This window comes from Panthera onca, chromosome X (genome assembly GCF_046562875.1).
Source record: "Panthera onca isolate mPanOnc1 chromosome X, mPanOnc1 haplotype 2, whole genome shotgun sequence".
Taxonomy (NCBI): domain Eukaryota; kingdom Metazoa; phylum Chordata; class Mammalia; order Carnivora; family Felidae; genus Panthera; species Panthera onca.
The window spans coordinates 98070876-98090252 of record NC_138357.1 but is presented as its reverse complement, the minus strand read 5'-3'; the positions used below and the strand labels follow the sequence as shown (position 1 = coordinate 98090252).

Sequence of the window (19377 nt, the reverse complement as noted above, 5' to 3'; positions counted from 1 at the left end):
CTGGGTCATTAGAGCTACAACATATGAATTTAAGGGCAATACAGTTCAATCTATGGCACAGAGGAAACTAATATACCAGCAGATAGAAAAATATTAAAAATTGTAATATATTAAAATATATATAGTTCTTCATTAACACAATATGCAGTAAGATCTACTGGCACACATAATAACTATCATACTTTAAAAGTAGTTATGAATGTAAATAATAGCTTAAGATATGTACATAAATTGAAATGTGATATAAACATATTTGTGATTATTTGGTGGCCAAGTCATAGTACAGAAAATACTACTGTGGTTTGGTTTAAATTGCTATTAAGAGCTAATGGAAGTCAAGATGGAATTTTTCCCCATTTGAATTCACAGATCCACTCTGTCCTTGCGCCCAAGGTTTGTGTACCTTGCTTTACATACTTCTCAATTGCTCAGGGGCCAAAGTGGTACAAACGGCAGCAAACATCCCATTTTTACCACCCTCCTTTTTTGAAGAACCTTGGGACACATGGAGGACAGAATGAATCTCAAAATTGACCCTCTTACATTTCTTCCCATAATTCATGAAAACTAGTCTTTGACCAGAAAATTTTTTCTTTGATTTGGAGACCACCCTGAATGCTGGCCCAGGAGTATCTTCATGAAGGCTTATAATAAAGATCTTCTTTCCCTATTAGAAAAGGCTTGAGTAGGAAGTCATTCTTCAGGCGGGTTTATTCACGCTCTGAGTAGAGCCAGTTCAACGTCATTTTGATCATAGCTTGAAAAGAGCTGCGTACCATCACTACAGAGGAAAAAGGAATGTCATCCCTTCATACCTCATAGATAGGTTTCACTCCCTGACCTTAACCTCCTACTAAATTACTAGAAAGCATTCCATTGCTTGATCTATAGCATTTTATATAATTTTAGCCTCTTTTCATGCTATTTCTCCCTTAAGACCCATGGTTTAAAAATGCCCCTTCTGCCATGGCTTCAACAATAATTGATGACCATTTAGGAAAATGATAACATAGACTGAGGTGCAAGGAGTAACCAAAGGTAGAGTTGATTTTCTGTTGTGTCTCTGAACCTGCAAGGTACTAGTTTTGTAAGCAAGTTGGGTTTATCACTGAATTTCTAGACTCAGGAACATTGATCAGGTAAAATAGAATTTTCCTGAACCAAATTATTTTATTAAATTATTCTCTGATTTCTCTTAATTAATCATGATCATCATTAATGCAATTAAGGCATTAACTAATTAGTGCAAAAATTGCAGCAATTTTTTTCTGTCTTTACCATAAAAAGTACAGGTAACTCAATTTTTCTGGGTTTGAGAGTCTGCTTTGAAGATGAGGCAACTCTTATTTAATCAAAAGGCACTTTCATTGGCTATTCTTCAAGAAAATATGTAAAGAAAAGAAAAAGGAGATGAAGTCAAATTGCTCTGCTTTTCTATTCATTATGAAAAAAATGACTGAAGGACTAGCAGTTACAAGTATTGAACAAAATGAAGTTCTGAAATTATCTGAGGATTTTAATCAGGCAGTCTACCCAGAGCTCCATTATCGAGATGGCGGTGGAACCATGCACTGAGAAATAAGCATTCTTTGTTGTTCTTTCCAATCTCTGTGTAGTCTCCCTTATAAATGCTAAATTATCTATCTAATATGTCTCTGATAGCCTTAAAGTATCTATCAAATGTTCAAATTACATAAAATATTGAACGGCCAATCAGAATGTCTGTGAGTTGAAGTAAAGCTGATAATAATTACAAGATGTGGTAAACCTTATTAAGAATGTTGTGGAAAGAAAAGGAGTGGAGAAAAGGAATCAATATGGTTAGAACTTGGAGATAGTCCATATATTTTACAGCATCATATTCAGGCGAAAGCAGATGACAAGGTTTTCATGTTCTCAGAAAAAAATCAGGCAAACCATATTTGAGAGCCTAGATGCTAATTGCCAGCTTGTTGAGCAAAGTAATCATGAATATTAAGAGGAGAGCAGTTTGGGGAAAATTGATGGGTTCTGGAAGATATGGAACCTTTCAAGGGAGGCAGTTGCCACAGGCTATGATCTGCTAATTAATTTTCAGAAATGCAACCGGAAATTAAACAGCTGCCCATATCTCCTTCTGTCCTTATGGGAAAGAAGCAAATTGGAAACATCAGCTGAGAAAAGAGAATCTTTCAAGAAATCAAGTTCTAGAAGCCCTTTTGGAGAGAATACCTATGTAGTCCTAGGTTGAGACCACTACTTTGGGGTCCCAGGATTTATTGTTATTACTATTATTATTATTATCAAATGTTTCTCTGTCCAAAGTATTCAAAAGTGTTTTTTTACTAAATTTTACAAAACATTGGTGCACATATGAATGATTGTTAGTTTCCTTTTTGCCTTTTCTTTTAAAATTTCTGAAACCATATACACATAAAGGTGACATATGAAATGTGTCTGTGGTCTTTGCACATCATGTAGGTAGCCATAATTTTTAAGGACCTATCGGATTTAAGGAAGATTGAGAATTGTTTTTGAGTTTCCTTTGTGTGGTTCATGTTGTTCTCCTGTTTACTTATGACAGGGATGCTGGGAGTAGCCCTGAAAGTGGTGATGTTGAGAGTTGTTGGCATTTCTCAAACGCCTTAAAAACCTGTGAGTACCTCAAGGAAAAGCTTTTATTCGTCTTCACGTCTGACTTTTATGTGCAAAGTGTACTAGTGAATGAAATACTCAACAAAGCCTGGTTATGACAATAGACAGAATGGTAAGTTCAAGGTATCACTGTTGGAAGGAGAGGCCCAGGTGTTGGTCCTCAGCCTCTCATGTTCATGACCCTTTGCAGGACTCTGCCCACATCTTTCTTTTCACTGCCAATCCTAGTTTCCTTACCCGTACAATGAATGTATTTAGATAAATGACTTCAATGTTTCTGTTGGCTAATTCTGAACTGCTTAAACCCATTTGGATGGCAAACCCATTTTACCATGTTTAAAATGATAAGGAGAACACAGATTTACTTTGTTTCGCAAAATAACTCTAGATTTAGAACATATGAATGGAATATGGTTAGGACAGTGGATATAGGAATGTTCTGGTTATCTCTAGCTACAGAAGAAGCCATCCCAAGTGTAGTAGCATTAAACACGTAATGTGTTAGCATTATTATCTCTCACACTTCTACAGTGACTGGTCTCAGCTAGACTCTTCTTTCTCAGGGTCTCTGGTGAGGTTAAGTCAGATGGAGGCTGGGCCTTGAGTCATCCCAAAGGCTTCCTTACTCACATGTCTGATGGTTAATACCTTTTGGCTAGGACCTCAAGTGGGACTGTTGGCCTAGACACTTACATGTGCCTTTTCATGTGGCATAGGGTTCTTCACAGGATGACAACCACAAGTTAGCCAAGAAAGAGATGATTAGGAAGAAACTGTATTACATTTTTGCTCTAGTGTCACAAATCACACTGCTGCATTCTAGCATAATGTTCATTAAGATCAAATCACTAAGACTGCCCCACCATATCACCACATCCAAGGCAGTGTTGAAGAACATGTAGACATGTTTTAAAACCAACAATATATACATATATATATCCAACTATATATATATATATATGTGTGTGTGTGTGTGTGTGTGTGTGTGTATGTGTATGTATATTTGTATGTATACATATTTGTGTGTGTGTGTATGTATGTATATATATATATATATATATATATATATATATATATATATATAAAACATTCTTCTATTACCAGTTGAAGCTATTACACCCTGTTATGTGAACTATTACATAGCCCACAGAAAAAGTCGAAGATGGTTGGATGACCCGTTTGCCATTTATATACGTATATCGGACTAATTGTAAATACTAGTGAAGTTCCCTTTGTAAAGAAATTATTTGTTAAGGAATCTTTAATTGAGGGTCATAATTACACATTATTTATGATCTCAAGCTTGTGCCGGTGTCACCCACACTTTCATTACAAATGCGTGTCATCTAATTTGGCGTGCTAATGCTTTGAATATTTTTTTAATTCATTTGAAAACTTTAAGCACTAAATGAAACAGCTGCTTTATTTGAACAGCACTTATGAAATGATATGTAAACAAACTCTCCTTCATGTTTTGGTAGCAATTAAGTCCACTTTCATCAGAGAGTTCTTCTGCTCCACTCATACTCTTCACCTGGGAGTGAAGGGGACTTCAAGCCTGGAGCTCCTGTTTCTTCCCTTTGACATGCACACGCGCTACTGTGTCATCATCCTCAGAAACAAAGCGGTGAGAACACGACTGTGGCAAGGGCTTTCATCATGGGCTGGCACTTTAATTGAGTAATCAATGCAGGTGACATGAAGGCAGAGCTTATCCTCACAAATAAGCAAAAAGTTACACTATTTGTGGGTAAAATTTATAATGTGGGGGGTGCCTGGGTGGCTCTGTCGGTTAAGCGTCCACCTTCAGCTCAGGTCATGATCTCACGGTTCATGAGTTCACGCGCCACATCGGGCTCTGTGCTGACAGCTCAGAGCCTGGAGCCTGCTTCGGATTCTTTCTCTCTCTCTCTCTCTCTCTCTCAAAAATAAGTAAATGTTAAAAAAAAAATTAAAGAAAAAATATAATGGCTGCCTTAGAAAGTCCCATAGGAGCAGACTGGCTGCATGCCTAACCTTGCTGTGGCTCTGTCTGTATTAGCTTTATGTATTTGCATAACACATTGCCAAACACTGAGGGGCTTAAAGCAGTACACATTTATTGTGTCATGTTTTTCATAGATCAGAGGTCTGGGCATGACCTAGATGAGCCTTCTGTTTAAGGTCTATTACGTCTTCAATCAAGGTATCTACCAGCACTGGATTCTCTTCAGAGGCTCCATTGAGGAAGGAGCTGCTTCTAAGCTCTCTCAGGTTATTGGCAGAATTAATTTTCTAGTGGCTCTGGCAATCATGGAGCTTGTTTCTTTTTTTTTTTTTTTTTTTTTTTTTTAATGTTTACTTATTTTTGAGAGAGAGAAAGAGACAGAGCACAAGCAGAGAAAGGGCAGAGAGAGAGGGAGACACAGAATCTGAAACTGGCTCCAGTCTCTGAGCTGTTAGCTCAGAGTCCGATGTGGGGCTCGAAATCACAAACAGTAAGATCGTGACCTGAGCCAAAGTCAGATGCTTAACCAACGGAACCACCTAGGCACCCCAAGGAGCTTGCTTCTTTAAAGCCTGCAAAGGAGAGAAAGATGAGAGAAGGAAAAGAAGGATGGAAGAACAGAGGAAGGAAGAGAGAGAGAGAGAGAAAGACAAGACAGCCTTTAGAGGAAAAGTTTTATAGTATTATCCCCTTCCAGAAAGAAACTGCCATATGTTGACCTGAGGAGGGAATTTATAACCCCTAGACGATAGCCCCACATATATCAGTTGTGTACCAATTATGTGCTATATTGAATGCAGATACAATGAAATAATGGTAATTGGAAAGAGGTATTATATTGACCTGGTGTCTACAGAATCATTTACACATGAAAAATAATATAGCCTACTAAATATGTAAAGAATAGTTTAACTGTACTTAAAATTACCATTTAGGAGGAAAAACTGCTGTTTTATATTAATGTTAAATCTTGTTTTATATTTTCCTTAAAAGAATCCAGGATTTAACTGAATAGCTGCTCTACATGATAATTTGTGAAAAATAGTGACTATAGTGTGACTAGTAGTTTAATCAAATGCCTCTTAATCCCTTTTTTATATTCATTTATAATACAGTCCCAGAAAATGCTAGGGTTAATTGTCAATAGCAGAGTAAGAAGGCTGATTTTATTATTTAAATTAAACTATTAGAATATGAATGTTTACGGGGCACCTGGGTGGCTCAGTCGGTTAAGCGGCCGACTTCGGCTCAGGTCATGATCTCTCGGTCCGTGAGTTCGAGCCCCGCGTCGGGCTCTGTGCTGACAGCTCAGAGCCCGGAGCCTGTTTCAGATTCTGTGTCTCCCTCTCTCTGACCCTCCCCGTTCATGCTCTGTCTCTCTGTGTCTCAAAAATAAATAAACGTTAAAAAAAAATTAAAAAAAAAAAAAAGAATATGAATGTTTACTTCCATAAATTTTGTCTAAATTAATCAAAATATAATTACACTTATCTTGGCATCTCAACTTATTAAAACATGTCTTTTAATTACATATATTTTGTTGTCAGAAAAAATATTAAGGAAAACAGTAATCATGAAGTTATATTGCTATCAACTGAGAAATAATGCCTTTAAACTAAAGTATTGCATTGAATTACAATGACTTATGTGGGGAAACACATCTATTAACTTACACATTCAATTTATTGCTAATTATATTGAAAAATGCAATTACACGCTTAAATAGATAATCAAACATCCAAGTCCACCTAGTTAGCTCCTGTTCTTATTAAATGTGTGATAACTGCTTTGCCATTAAGAACCACCTGTTGAAAACCGTAAAGTAATTAGGCCTCAATTTGATAGCTTTCCATGTGTAAAACAGAAACATTTCTACTACCACGGCTATTAAGGAAAGGCCATTAGTTTCATTTTGGCTGTTCCATTTGAACTTCCAAATAAAAAAATGAGATGACTTATGTAATAGCTGTTTGAAAGTAAAAACAGTTTACAAAATTTCCATCAATGTTCATAGAAATTCTTAGCCTAGGGGAAAAGCTACAAAATCCCTACAAATTCAAGCTATCCAATGCCAGAAATCTAAAGGCATTTCTGCTCATGCGTGGATGGGGGGGGGGGGGGCAGACTGAATAGATGAAGGTGGAGTAGAAACAAGACCTAGTCCCTGAGGAATTACATCTGCTGGGACGAGGGCTTGACAGACCCACACACAAACCCTGCAAAGTACAAAGCAGTGTATTGATACAACCCTGGGGTTCTGTCTTTACTGTCATGCCTGTGTGATCATCTCTTTTGCTGGGATCATCTGTGTGAGAAAGGCAGAGACATCAAGCAGGGATCCTTGATCTGGGGCCTGTGTTAAGACTGGATTCTATCCAGTTGCAACCATTTGCTGTGCCCCAAGCAGCCGTCTTTCACCAACCCATGAGCTTTTATATGGAACCAATCTAGACTTCTTCTCCCCCCTGGTAGCTTTATCTTGTAGTCCTTCATTGTCCTTTTCTGTCTACAGAACTTGGTCAAAACAAGTAGAAACCAAAGTCCAGGTATTGTTGACTTGAGGAAGCCAGGGTGGGAATCAGCATATCTGAGCAACTTATGGAGATTGTCCCATTCCCACACTGGGGCCCCACACACCAAAGAGAGTTTCAGCCTTGCCAAACCAAATAACAAGTTGACAGAAGAAGGGTGCCTATGCCTAGGTAGACGAATGGGCAAAGCCTTCTTACTGATTTATGGTCTACAGCAATTTAGTCTAAGGCTAAATCTTACCAGTTGTTAAATATATCGTATGTCAGTTTGTCCGTCTCCCTTATGTTTGCATAAAAAAAGGGACCACTGATCTTTTTGCCCTGTCCCTCATTTCATTCTCCCTCAGTCTTCTGTGTCTTTCTGTCTCTGCTGCTGCAGAGATTAAGCTGGAAGTCTTTATCATATATATTTTTAAATATTCTATAATCAAAGTGCAACTATTTTCAATCGTCATTACTGTATAGATTTTAGTAATACTGATTTTTGTTTAATTTTATTGAATGTGAAAGTAAAAACATTATATTATGGTAAACTCTTTACATAATTTAAATTTAGGCAAACTAATGTCAGTTTTATGAACGTTATTTTTATAACTGCTGGGGCTGAGTATCATTTGAGGGCGGTTTCTTTTCAAAAAAAATTTTTAATGTTTATTTTTGAGAGAGAGAGAGAGGGAGGGAGGGAGAGAGAGACAGAGCATGAGAAGGGGAGGGTCAGAGAGAGAGGGAGACACAAAATCTAAAGCAGGCTCCAGCTCTGAGCTGTCAGCACAGATCCCGACGTGGGGCTTAAACTCCTGAACTGTGAGATCATGACCTGAGCCAAAGTTGTATGCTTAACCAACCGAGACACCCAGGCACCCCACTTTTCTATGATTTTTAAAGGCAAGCCATGTTTCATTCATCTTTTGATTTTTTTATTCAGTTTGTTACAACTGCATTTTTTTTAAGTTTATAAATTTTTTTAATGTTGATTTATTTTTGAGAGAAAGAGTCAGAGGGGAGAGGCAGAGAGGGGCAGAAAGACACATAATCTGAAGCAGGCTCCAGGTTCTGAGCTGTCTGCACAGAGCCAGACACAAGTCTTGAACCCACAAACCATGAGATCATAACCCGAACTAACATCAAGAGTCTACTGCTTAACTGATTAAGCCACCCAGGTGCCCCTTTTTTGGAGTTTATTTATTCATTTTGAGAGGGAGAGAGAGAGAGCAAGTGGGGAGGGGCAGAGAGAGAGGGATGGAGAAAATCCCAAGCAGGCTCTATGCTGTCAGCACAGAGCCCAATGCGGGGCTCGAACCCACAAACCAGGAATTCATGACCTGAGCCAAAATCAAGAGTCGGCCACTTAACCAGCTGAGCCACCCAGATGCCCCTACAACTGCATTTTTTGTTGTTGCTGTTGTTTTGCTAACTACACTCCTCCCCATACCCCTGAGTTTTTTACCAGGGAAGCAGAGAGAAATTGAAATCCCATCTGGGCCATAAACACTATGAAACAGTTACTAATCTTATGATGCCTGCTGACAATTTGGAGGCAGGTTAAGTGAACTTTAAACTCTAGATCATTGTGGTAAGTGTTCACAAAACTACACGTAGTTTGAGCCCCCTCCATGCTGCAAAGCCTTCTCCCACTTGACCCATCATCCTTTCTGTGAGACCATCATCCTGCAATTAGCCCTGCAACCTTTGTCTTTTTTTTTTTTAATTTTTTAATGTTTATTTATTTTTGAGAGAGAGAGAGAGAGAGAGAGAGAGCACAAGCATGAGCTGGAGAAGAGCGAAGAGAGGGAGACTCAGAATCCGAAGCAGGCTCCAGGCTCTACACTGTCAGCACGTGGGACTCAAACTCACAAACCATGAAATCATGACCCAAGCCAAAGTCAGACACTTAACGGACTGAGCCACCCAGACACCCCAATCCTGCAGCGTTTTTCAAGAAAAACATGAGAAGAAAATGAGGAAGATAGTGAAATTTTCGTTGAAGAACTTAATTATATTGTTACAATCACTGTTATTGAAAGCAGGAAGGTAATGAGCAGAGGCATGACCTGATTTCATCTTTGTTTTAGAAAGCATCTCTGGAGCGAAAACAAAGAGTAGATTAAGAGTTGGAGAAAGAGACTGGAGATCAAGGGACTGGTTCAGAGACTCTTGTAATCTATGACACCACTCCACATATCTCTGTTCTCTCTTGCCTTCTGCTTTTTGCATACTAGCAATAAAGACAGAAGGATGTGAAAAAGCAATGGTGAAAGAAGAGGTGATGATGTTGGATTTGGGGGAAGGAGCAAGGGGACAAGAAAGAACTGCAAAGGTGATGATATCAAGATCAATATTGGGGTCCCCGGGTTGAGTGTCCAAATCTTGGTTTTGTCTCAGGTCATGTTCCCAGGGTCATGGGATTGAGCCCCATGTCAGGCTCTGGGCTGGGCCTGGAGCCTGCTTAGGATTCTCTCTCACTTTCTTTCTCTCTCTCGCCCCCCCTCTGCCTCTCTTGAGACCCCACTCTCTCTCTCTCTCACACACACACACACACACTCTCTCTCTCTCTAAAATAAAATTAAAAAAAATTTTTAATATTAAAAAAGATTAATCTTAATGACAGTTTGCATGATGTTCACAGTTGAAGGGAAGCAAATTTTCATTTACTTACAGAACAATTGATAGCAAATAAATGAACAGCAATAGAAACTATTCTGAGAAAGACAGTGATAAAGACAAAGAGTGATTGTCAATCCCATTGCCTCCATAACTTCTAGAGTCTAGGCCCAGCTTCCTATTATTTGGCAAGATGTTTTTGTACAATATACCATATATTTTTATTAAATAATTCATATTTTGTGCCGTGTAAATATATGTTGCTTTCTCAAAATGTCGGAAATAATCGCTCAAGCATGCAATTAAGACTGTGTTGAAATTGTGTTAAGAAAGTTGTGCTTTTTAGTGCAAGCATACAGATCTCTTTATACATTTTCTTTTCACCCTTACTGAGTCTCTTAGAACAATCATTCTATGAAGAATAGTATTTTAAAAGAACAGTGATTATTCTTACTGGTCAGTTTCACATTATAATTATGGTAATGTCAAAGAGCCACCTACAATGATAAATGTTCTCTAGTGTATGAATCTAACATTTTAGAGTTTTAACTTAGCTCTCACGTGCCTGTTTAGTCGTCAAAATAATATAACATTGTTCAGTCAGTTCAAACAAATTATAAAACCTAGCAAAATCTAGGCCCAAGATTAGAGAATAAGTAGAATTTTAAGACCTGTGAAACAACATGGGGGTTTTCTGTATAAAATGCTTTTTATTTTTTCTCTAAAGATTAAGGTTGTTTGGGTCTGGAGGGCACCCATGACATGTCCAAGGTTACCCAGCTAATTAGTAGCAGAGCTGGGATTAAAACTTTTCTGCCAATTCATTGTTTGTGTTCCTCATTTCTAGGTCATTAACAGCTGGTCTTGTAAATTTGCATGCAACTGTGTTATTTGAGGACTACAATTTAACTAGATACACAAGAAGAACAAAATGTCTTTTGTGAGGGTTTCTCACAGTGGACAATGGGCTTTGGCATCCTTCTGGAAAATATAATAAAAATCTAAGTAAACATCCTGACTGTAAAATATGAAATTAAGGGCAGAAAGGAAATTTAATAGACTCCTAGAATAGCTCACATTGATACGTGTCTGTTATGTGTCAGATCATTTCATTTCCCTTGTCACAGCCTCCAGGCTTGGAATGTAAAGGGCTTCTCCACTTTAAAGGAGTTGTTTATTGCATTTGTATTCCTTTCCTGGTCTGATTTTATTGCCAGAAGAGTAGAGTGAAATAATTAGACGATACCGCAGTTGATTTTCCTGAACAATTTTCTGACACAGGCATTATTTTCAATTATATTAAGTTACTTTTTAATAAAAAAGAACACTGAAAGTGAACAAGTTAGACAAAATAGTTTTTGAGAAATGATAATGTATCGTCTGAATAAGATGTGGCATTAAATGGAATTGAATGGAGTTTTAGTTACTGATATTTCATGGCTAGGAGGCTTTTTATCATTTTTTTCTTTAATGTTTATTTTTGAGAGAGAGAGAGAGAGAGAGAGAGAGAGAGAGACAGAACGCGAATTGGGAAAGGGTAGAGACAGAGGAGACACAGAATCTGAAGCAGGCTTCAGGCTCTGTGCTGACAGCTCAGAGCCTGAAGCCGGACTTGAACCCTTGAACCATGAGATCATGACCTGAGCCGAAGTCGGATGCTCAACCGACTGAGCCACCCAGGTGCCCCTGTCATTTCTATTTAAGGGAAATATTCTAGCAAATAGTACTTTGCTCCTTTTGGATCAACACCCATGAGTTGGTAGTTATTTTCTGCAGCTAGAGACCAGGTTTCATTCAGGCACACATTTAAGAAAACATGTAATTCTGATAACTTTATACTCACCGAGTCTAATTTCTTATGAATACTATATTTTGGGTAGAACAACTGATTTTTTTAGATAAAAATGAGAAAAAAGTAAAATAAAAGTGAAAACTGAATATATTGTTTTTTCTGGTCGCTATTGAACCTTTGTACTTGAATTATCATTGAAAATTTCATCAGTAGTATTGACCACTCACTTGTATTTGGAATAAAACATGCATACACAGAAAACCCATTTCAGATGGCTAGGTTAGATTTATATTTGCAAAGTACAAGGTTGCTTAGGAAATATTACTCTATGAAAATTTCATATAATGTACTGTTTATTACCAGGAGTGCATGGATTTAAATGCTAAACAATTTAAAACATTCAAAGTTTTCCATATTTCTTTTTTCAGCATGAAGTGAAGATAATTATGGGTCATAATTAATAAAATTCTGTGGAACATTATCACATGAAAGTAAATGATAGTTAATTTATTATAAACAAATCCCAATTGGGGAAGAATAATGAAGCTGTAAATAAATTGACCTCACAACCAGAAATGGTTTATTCTTATATTGTTTCCAGATTCACTTTCAGTGTTTGCCATTTCTCTTGTTATCTAGGATATTTACATTATTTTGGAATATGTGTTTTTATTATGTGATCAGTTTTCTTTTATATCATTTATGTACGCTCTCTCTGGAGTAGTCTCTCAGACATACAGTTAATATTGTTTTAAGATTGTAGGGCAGTTCGGACCAGTGACAAGTCCCAGCTTGGAAGCTAAGTTTGTTCTCTTTTGCTTTCTTCATAGTTAGTTGCATGTCTGTTGTAAGGCCATTCTGGTAGAAGGTTCTGCACTGTATGGCTTAGCCCTAAATTTGCCAGTGCTCATTTTCATTGATCCTGTCAGGTCTCGACCCCACTCCAGGTCTCTAGAGTCAGACCTGCATTTTCACAGGTGATTTATATGTCATGAAAGTTTGGGAAGCTATGCCCTCAGAGAATGGTCCCTTTCCATTTAGAGTGATCTCAAAGGGTTAGATTCCTGATATGTGTTACCTCATTGAGTCCTTACCACATCTTTACTATCATTCTATTTCTTAAGATGTAAGCATTTTTTTAAAGCCTTTATTATGGAAAATATAAAATACAATTGTAGAAATAAAACTGCAGTAAATCCCCCTGTACCTTTCTCTCATCTTCAACAGTGCAGGACCTAACACGTTACATTGTTATAATGACTCAAATCCCAATTATCACATAATTTTATTCACAAATAATTCAGAAAGTGTCTCTATAACAAAAAGATTTCGGTTTTTTGACATAACCATGATACCATTATTACTAAATATATTGTAAATTTGTTTCTTAACATCCAACCACAAGGCATTGTTCCTATTTCCCTGATTGTCTCATGATTGTACATTTTTTCTGTCACTTTCTTTGTCTTTGTTTGAACTGTAGGGGAGGAAAAATAATTTTTCTTCCGCCCTTCTGAATTATTGCCTGAGACTCTTGTAATAAAAGATAGATTAACAAGAAAAAAAATAGACATTAACATGTATACCTCCTGTATTCATGAGAGATACCCAAGGAAAAATGAATGACCCCTCAAGGTGGCTTAGAATTCAGGCTTAAATACCATCTAAATAGGGAAAGGGGAGAAGGGATGTTGGCCACTTAGAGGGGAGTAAATAATTTTTAGGAAAGATGAATGGGCCCTTAGAAGAATAGATGGGAGACATGATACTTTGTGACAGGTTGTCACTGTACAGTGTCAACTTCTAGTCTCTTCTTCTGATAAGAGTTAATCCTTGGTTGATGAAACTCTTAGGAAGGGAATTTATGATACTTGAATTTCTTTTGGAGGATCTGTCTTTATGCAGATAAGGCGAGTTCAAAGAAAGCCTCTCCTTGCATTTGATATCTTTCAAGTGCCTACAACTCAAAACTATCAATATACCAAAGCAACACATTCTGGCATGACATTTTCTGCTTCCCTTCAGAATCAAGATCTAAATAATATTCATCCACTGGGATTGTATGATGTCTCTTGAGACTCCCTGTCTCCTCTTCCTTTTCTTTTAATCTCTAGATTTCTAAAATGTACTGTTTTTTTTTTCTTTTTAATCATCCCATTTCACAGAGGCCGAGACTGAAAGTCAGAGATGTGGCAAACTTGCCTGAGGCTTAGTAGCTAGTAAGTGACAGTACCAGAGTTGAAACCAAGCCTGTCCGTCTTTACTGATATTTGCTTATATTATGTTGCTGCCCCTGCACTGACCCCACTTTTATTTTCACTCTCTCTGTTTAGTCTTCTGCATTTCTTGCCTAATTACTCTAAAAGGTCTGCAGACCCTCATACGCTCATTTTGAAAGCTTGCACTTTAAAATATAGACACTTGGGGACTCAGACATCCTGCAGAAGTGATATCACTCCCCTCCAACAATAAATTACAGAATGAAGGAAAAAAAATATTTCTTTCTTCCTTGGTTGTTTATGTGATTTTAGCTAGCAGTCTGCCAAGGATATTCACAGCTACAAAGATCAACTGCTGTCAGTGCTATCCTGGTGCCTTCTCAATCCTCCTCTCCGCTCTGGGTGCGTACAAAGTTTCCCCCACACTGTGGGAAGACTAATATTTAAGCCTTACCTCTCGCCCCTCATTTAGGGCTTACGTTGCTTAGCAATGCACAATGCATGGATGTTTTTATAGTATACAGATTTTTCTCACAGCAGAAAGATGTTTCCTAATTTTTTCTGAGCTTTTGGAATTTAATATCACTGTGTGGTTGTATTTTAGATTGGAGAATTAATTTATGTTGTGGAAGGAAAAGGTACGATCCCATTGCCTTCCAACTTCCACCCAACGGATTCCTCAACTCCACTTGGCTACAGCAGTTCTCCAGAGGAAGGTAGAGTATACGTGTGTTTTATTTCATTTAAAATGTCAAGGGATGGGACTGTTCCTCATATAGTCATCCAAGCATACTCCTAGCAAGTTTTTCCAGAAATAATTAGGTTTTAAAAGGATCCCTTTTAACTTTATTATGTCAACATCCATGGAATAGAGCACCAGTTTAACAATGAATGTCAGTGGTGATTTTTTTTAAATCCTTATTTTTTCATTCTTTGGATAAATATTGAAATTTGGCATTCGAAGTATTTACTCACCAAATTTTCAGTTTCCTGAATAGTTTGGAAATCACTGTACTCCCAAATTGTATATATTGTAATATATTACCTGAACTTGCACCCTGAATTTGTACCCTCCATTCTAAAGTGTAAGGTTGTTAGTGGAAGAAAAAGACAGTTTTTGCCAGTCTCTGACAGATGTCTTTACATTTATTTCTACTTCCCTTAGCTTCTAATCACTGATAGCACAATGATCGCTTCATGTTTGAACATGCTGGTATTTCTATGAAAGAACACTTTGAGTTCTTTTGAGCATTCTTTTTAGAGATACCAGCAAAATATCTTTGATTCCTGAAGACTTACTCTTGAATTACTGAATTAGGACTACTCAAAATGAGTTACCTGTGTTACTCTACTCTTCATTAACTAATGAAGGTCACACCTGCAGTTTTATATTTCCAGCCTTCCAAGTCCATCCTGAATAGCATGGTCAAGAGCATAAGTGATCATTGAAGCCTTACATGTTTTTGCTTCCCCTAGTGTTAAGTAAGGACAATCCTGTTCTGTATTTGAAATGCGAGCTCCGTCAGGTCTTGGATGTGGACCTTAAGTTGCCACTGACTAATGAAGCCAAGGAGAAGGCCTTGGCTTTTGCAGCACAGCAGCAGATGTCGGATATAGAGTATGAGCGACGGTTGATCACAGGCACTCTGGAGAGCAGTAGTGTTCGCGTGGCCATCGCCCTCCTGGGGCTGACGAAGATTGAGGTGAGAATGGAGGACAGATGATGCACTTTTTTCTCCTTTTAAAAATATACAGAGTTGTTAATCATAACATTTTGACATAGAGAAATGATGAATGCTGGTTTTCCCCAGAAGGATGGCTCGGTAGGTTTTTTTTTTTTTTTTTTTTTTTTTTTTTACCACATTAAATAAATCTGAAACAAAGCGTTCTATTAATGTTAGCATGAGTGCTAATTTTAATAGTAATAACTAGATTACTGGTGACTTCGCATACTAGTAATTTTAGGCATTGCGGTGTAATCGCTTCATTCCCAGTTGTCCTCTGTTCTGACTACACATTAGAATGCCCTGAAGAACTTAAAGTAAGGGAAGGCAGGGTGGGGAGAAACATGTTCTGCAAGTTGTCCAGGATATTCTGTGCATCCAGAGAGGGTCATCCCTGAGGTCAGACTACCAGGCTGAGAATCCAGACTCTGACACTGTCTACCTGTGTAACTGTGGGCTGATTCCTTAAAAATCATCAATCTTCAATTTTTGTACTTTTAATCTGAAGATAGTGGTAATTGACGGAAGCTAAGTGAGATAATCACGTAAAATGCTTACCACATTACCTATTATATAAAGTGCTCTATGTATGGCATTGTTGTTCTTATTATTACTGTTACTGTGGAATCTGTTGTTATATCTTGAACTCTATTTATAAATGGAGTTCGGTACAGTCGAACCTCCACAGAGGCAACAAAGCGATTCTTTAAAATGTAAACCCGGTCACATTGTTCTGCTGCACCCATTCCTCTGTTGGCTCTCCAACTCATTCAGAATAATACCCAACATCCTTAGCATGGTCCTCAAGACCCTCCCGGACAGTCCCGCCTCTTCCCTGATCTCACCTCTACTGGAGCCCATTCATTCATGTCACTCCCTCAGCATAGGCCTCCTTGCTGATGTTCAAATGTCCAAGGCATGCTCCCCATGCCCCCTGCACTTCTGAGGTTTATTTTCCCTAGACATTACAGGCTACTTCCCTCAATTACTTCAGGCCTGCTAGAATTATGCTTGTATTATGAGATTATGCTTGTATTTTTTAAAAAATTATTTTGTATTTTTTAAAAAGTATTGCTTACATCGACCAGGCACTTTCCAAATACCACACTTCCTTCAGTTTTCTCTATAGATAGCATTTATCACCTGACAGTAATATATTTATTTGTTTACTCATTGTCTATCTCCAGCAAGGGAATTTGTGCAAAGACATTTGTTTAGTTAACTCTCATATCATCAGTGCCTCAAAAAGTGTGCTGTGCCAAAGGTAGTCACTAAATCTTCCATCAGTGAAGGAATAAATGGTAAATGTTTTCATCCTTGCTTGAGAATTACCTTCATTTGCATATATTACAACAAAATACTTGGCATTGTAGGATTTCTTTTTTTATTTGTCAGAATGCTAGAATCAGTACGGCATAAGCACAGATCTCCAACATTTACTGATGGTATTTTAGGGTTGACCTGAACTTTTAAGTTCTGATTAGCTCAAAAATATCAAGGCCTGAGGTTCTCACACCCTCTGGACTGACCCATTTACGGACTCCATTCACGAAGCTGTTGGCTCTATTTAGCTCATACCAACATGCTTACTTCTGTGAAAGAGCAGTGAATTTGGGAAGGTTTTGTTCAACTTGCAGTACAGTATTACAACAGAAATGCTTGATATGTGGCCATTTCAAATTTTAACCCTATCACAGTGTGTTCTCTCACTCTCTCTTTCCTTTTAAATTTATTTTCAGCATTCTTACCTCTTAACAAAACATTTTATTTAAATGAGAAATGCTGGAGGGAGATGGATTTTGTCGGTGGATCCCCTTTCTATTATTTATGCATGTATATAGTTTCTATTTTTCCTCCCTCTTCTTTTAGTCATCTCTGTAATCCAGACGTTTTGTGTTTATTATTGTATTTATCAAATTATGTTTTGTATAGTATATATTTTTATATTTACCTGTTTCTCTAGGATTGTGGATTCCTAGAAATCTAAAAATCGTTATGATGTGTTTTTATTTACCCCTAATTGTCGTGTGCATGAGACGTGCTCTGCCATTGTTGAATTGAATTGAATATGTGCTTGAACAAACAAATAACGTTTTAAACCTGAGGTTTTCATATCTATCCAGGTTGCCTCATAGACTGATTTTTCACAGTCCGAGCCATCTTGTGTACTTACCCTTGTCTACTTACCACATTTGCAGGATAGGCATCTGTGTGTGTGTACGTCTCCCAATTGGTTGCTGGAAATAACAACAACATAATGATAATTTATGAAAAACCCTTGCCTTTTTTAAAATTAAAATTGAAATGTTTTAAATAGCCTCTAAATTTAAAAATTAAAAGTTTTTTTTTTTACCTGAAGATTACTATTTTCTTTGAATTCTGTGAATATCACACATCTTTGATTTCAGCCAAAACTTACCAGATGCACAAAATAAGTAGAGAAGGGTTGAATGTGCCAGTTTAAGAAAACCAGCTGCAGCAAATCGGAACTCACAGATGCATCTTATTCTGTTCATCCACATCTAATCATAAAGGGTTCTTTTCAAGTGCAATTATCAGTGCACTCTTGAACCATAATAATGCTAATAATTTTTACAGCGGAACAGTAAACAAGATTAATTTTAAAAAGACTCTCTCCTTATATAGTGTTTCACACCTTTTTTCCAACATGCTTTTATGTGCACTTTGCAAATTATTTCAGTGACCCCATGGAGAAACATAAAGGAGGTAGAGTTCCTCTTGTAATACAAAAAAAGAAATGACTGAGGCATAAACAAAAAACAACAAAAAAAAGACTTATGTTGCCCTCACCGACAGGATGGCAATTACAGCCCAGATCATGGTAGAGACGTTGTATTTTAAAGCTGAGAAAAGGAATCAAGACACTCAGAGACACATAGTCCAACCTCTTACAGACCTGCAAACCAAGCATCTGAAGTAGTAAGATGGTAACCTAAGGTCACACCACTGATTTGTGACGGAATAGAAATGAACCCATGTTTTTACCCCCAGTCCATTACTCTTTTCCTTCCCCTGTATAGTGTCCAAATGATATATTCACTTCATTAGTCAATGAAATTGGCTAATGAAATAAAAGTCTAGAATGCGCTGTTATAGCATAAAATAACCGCATAACAAAATCTAAAATCAATCTTGGTGTAAATCTGTTTAGAACTAAATCTAATTGAATAAATGTAATTCCTTTTCTACCAAAGAAAAGTGGCATATCTAATTTTTTTTTTGTATAGAACCATGTGGAATTTGAATTTTTGAAATATTTATAGAGTAATAGCAAATTGATATATCTACTTTATATACTGTGAGAGACAGGATCTTTTGTCAGGACCATGAATTTCTGCCACTTCACCACTTAGCATTCGTTTATTGAATTCATATTCTATTGGTCATTACTAAATCAACTCTAATGATATATTCAGAGACACTGGAAAGAAAACTTACAGGGTAGTTTCCTTGTATTTTCTCAAGTTCATGTTTTAAAAGCCATGCCATATACCCTGGGATAAATGGTAGAAAAAATCATTGAAATTTAGAATTTAATAATATGTTTAAAAAAGGAAATCTGGGTGCCTAGGTGGCTCAGTCAGTTGAGTGTCTGACTCTTGATTTCAGTTCAGGTCATGATCTCATGCTTCATGGGATTGAGCCCCATGTCAGGCTCTGTGGAGCCTGCTTGGAATTCTTTCTCTCTCTCTCTCTCTTTCTCTCTCTCTCTCTCTCTCTCTCTCTGCCCCTTCCCCGCTTGTGTGCTCTCTCTCTTTCTGTTTCTCTCCCTCTGTCTCAAAATAAATAAGCATTTAAAAAAAAAGGAAATCTAAAAGATCTGCTTGGTGAGAATTCAGAAAGGTAAAGGCAATGGTTTTTGTATTTG

General features: G+C 37.3%; 1 protein-coding gene across 1 annotated transcript in view; it reads left to right on the top strand.

The window, feature by feature from the left end:
• The window catches only part of CFAP47 (cilia and flagella associated protein 47), a 544336-nt gene that overhangs the window by 293912 nt on the left and 231047 nt on the right, over positions 1–19377 (top strand). Inside the window, exons 41-44 of the mRNA XM_081794138.1 lie at positions 2564–2634; positions 4116–4261; positions 14369–14480; positions 15241–15467. Coding sequence (XP_081650264.1) covers positions 2564–2634; positions 4116–4261; positions 14369–14480; positions 15241–15467 — 556 coding nt within the window. The remainder of the gene's footprint in view (positions 1–2563; positions 2635–4115; positions 4262–14368; positions 14481–15240; positions 15468–19377) is intronic.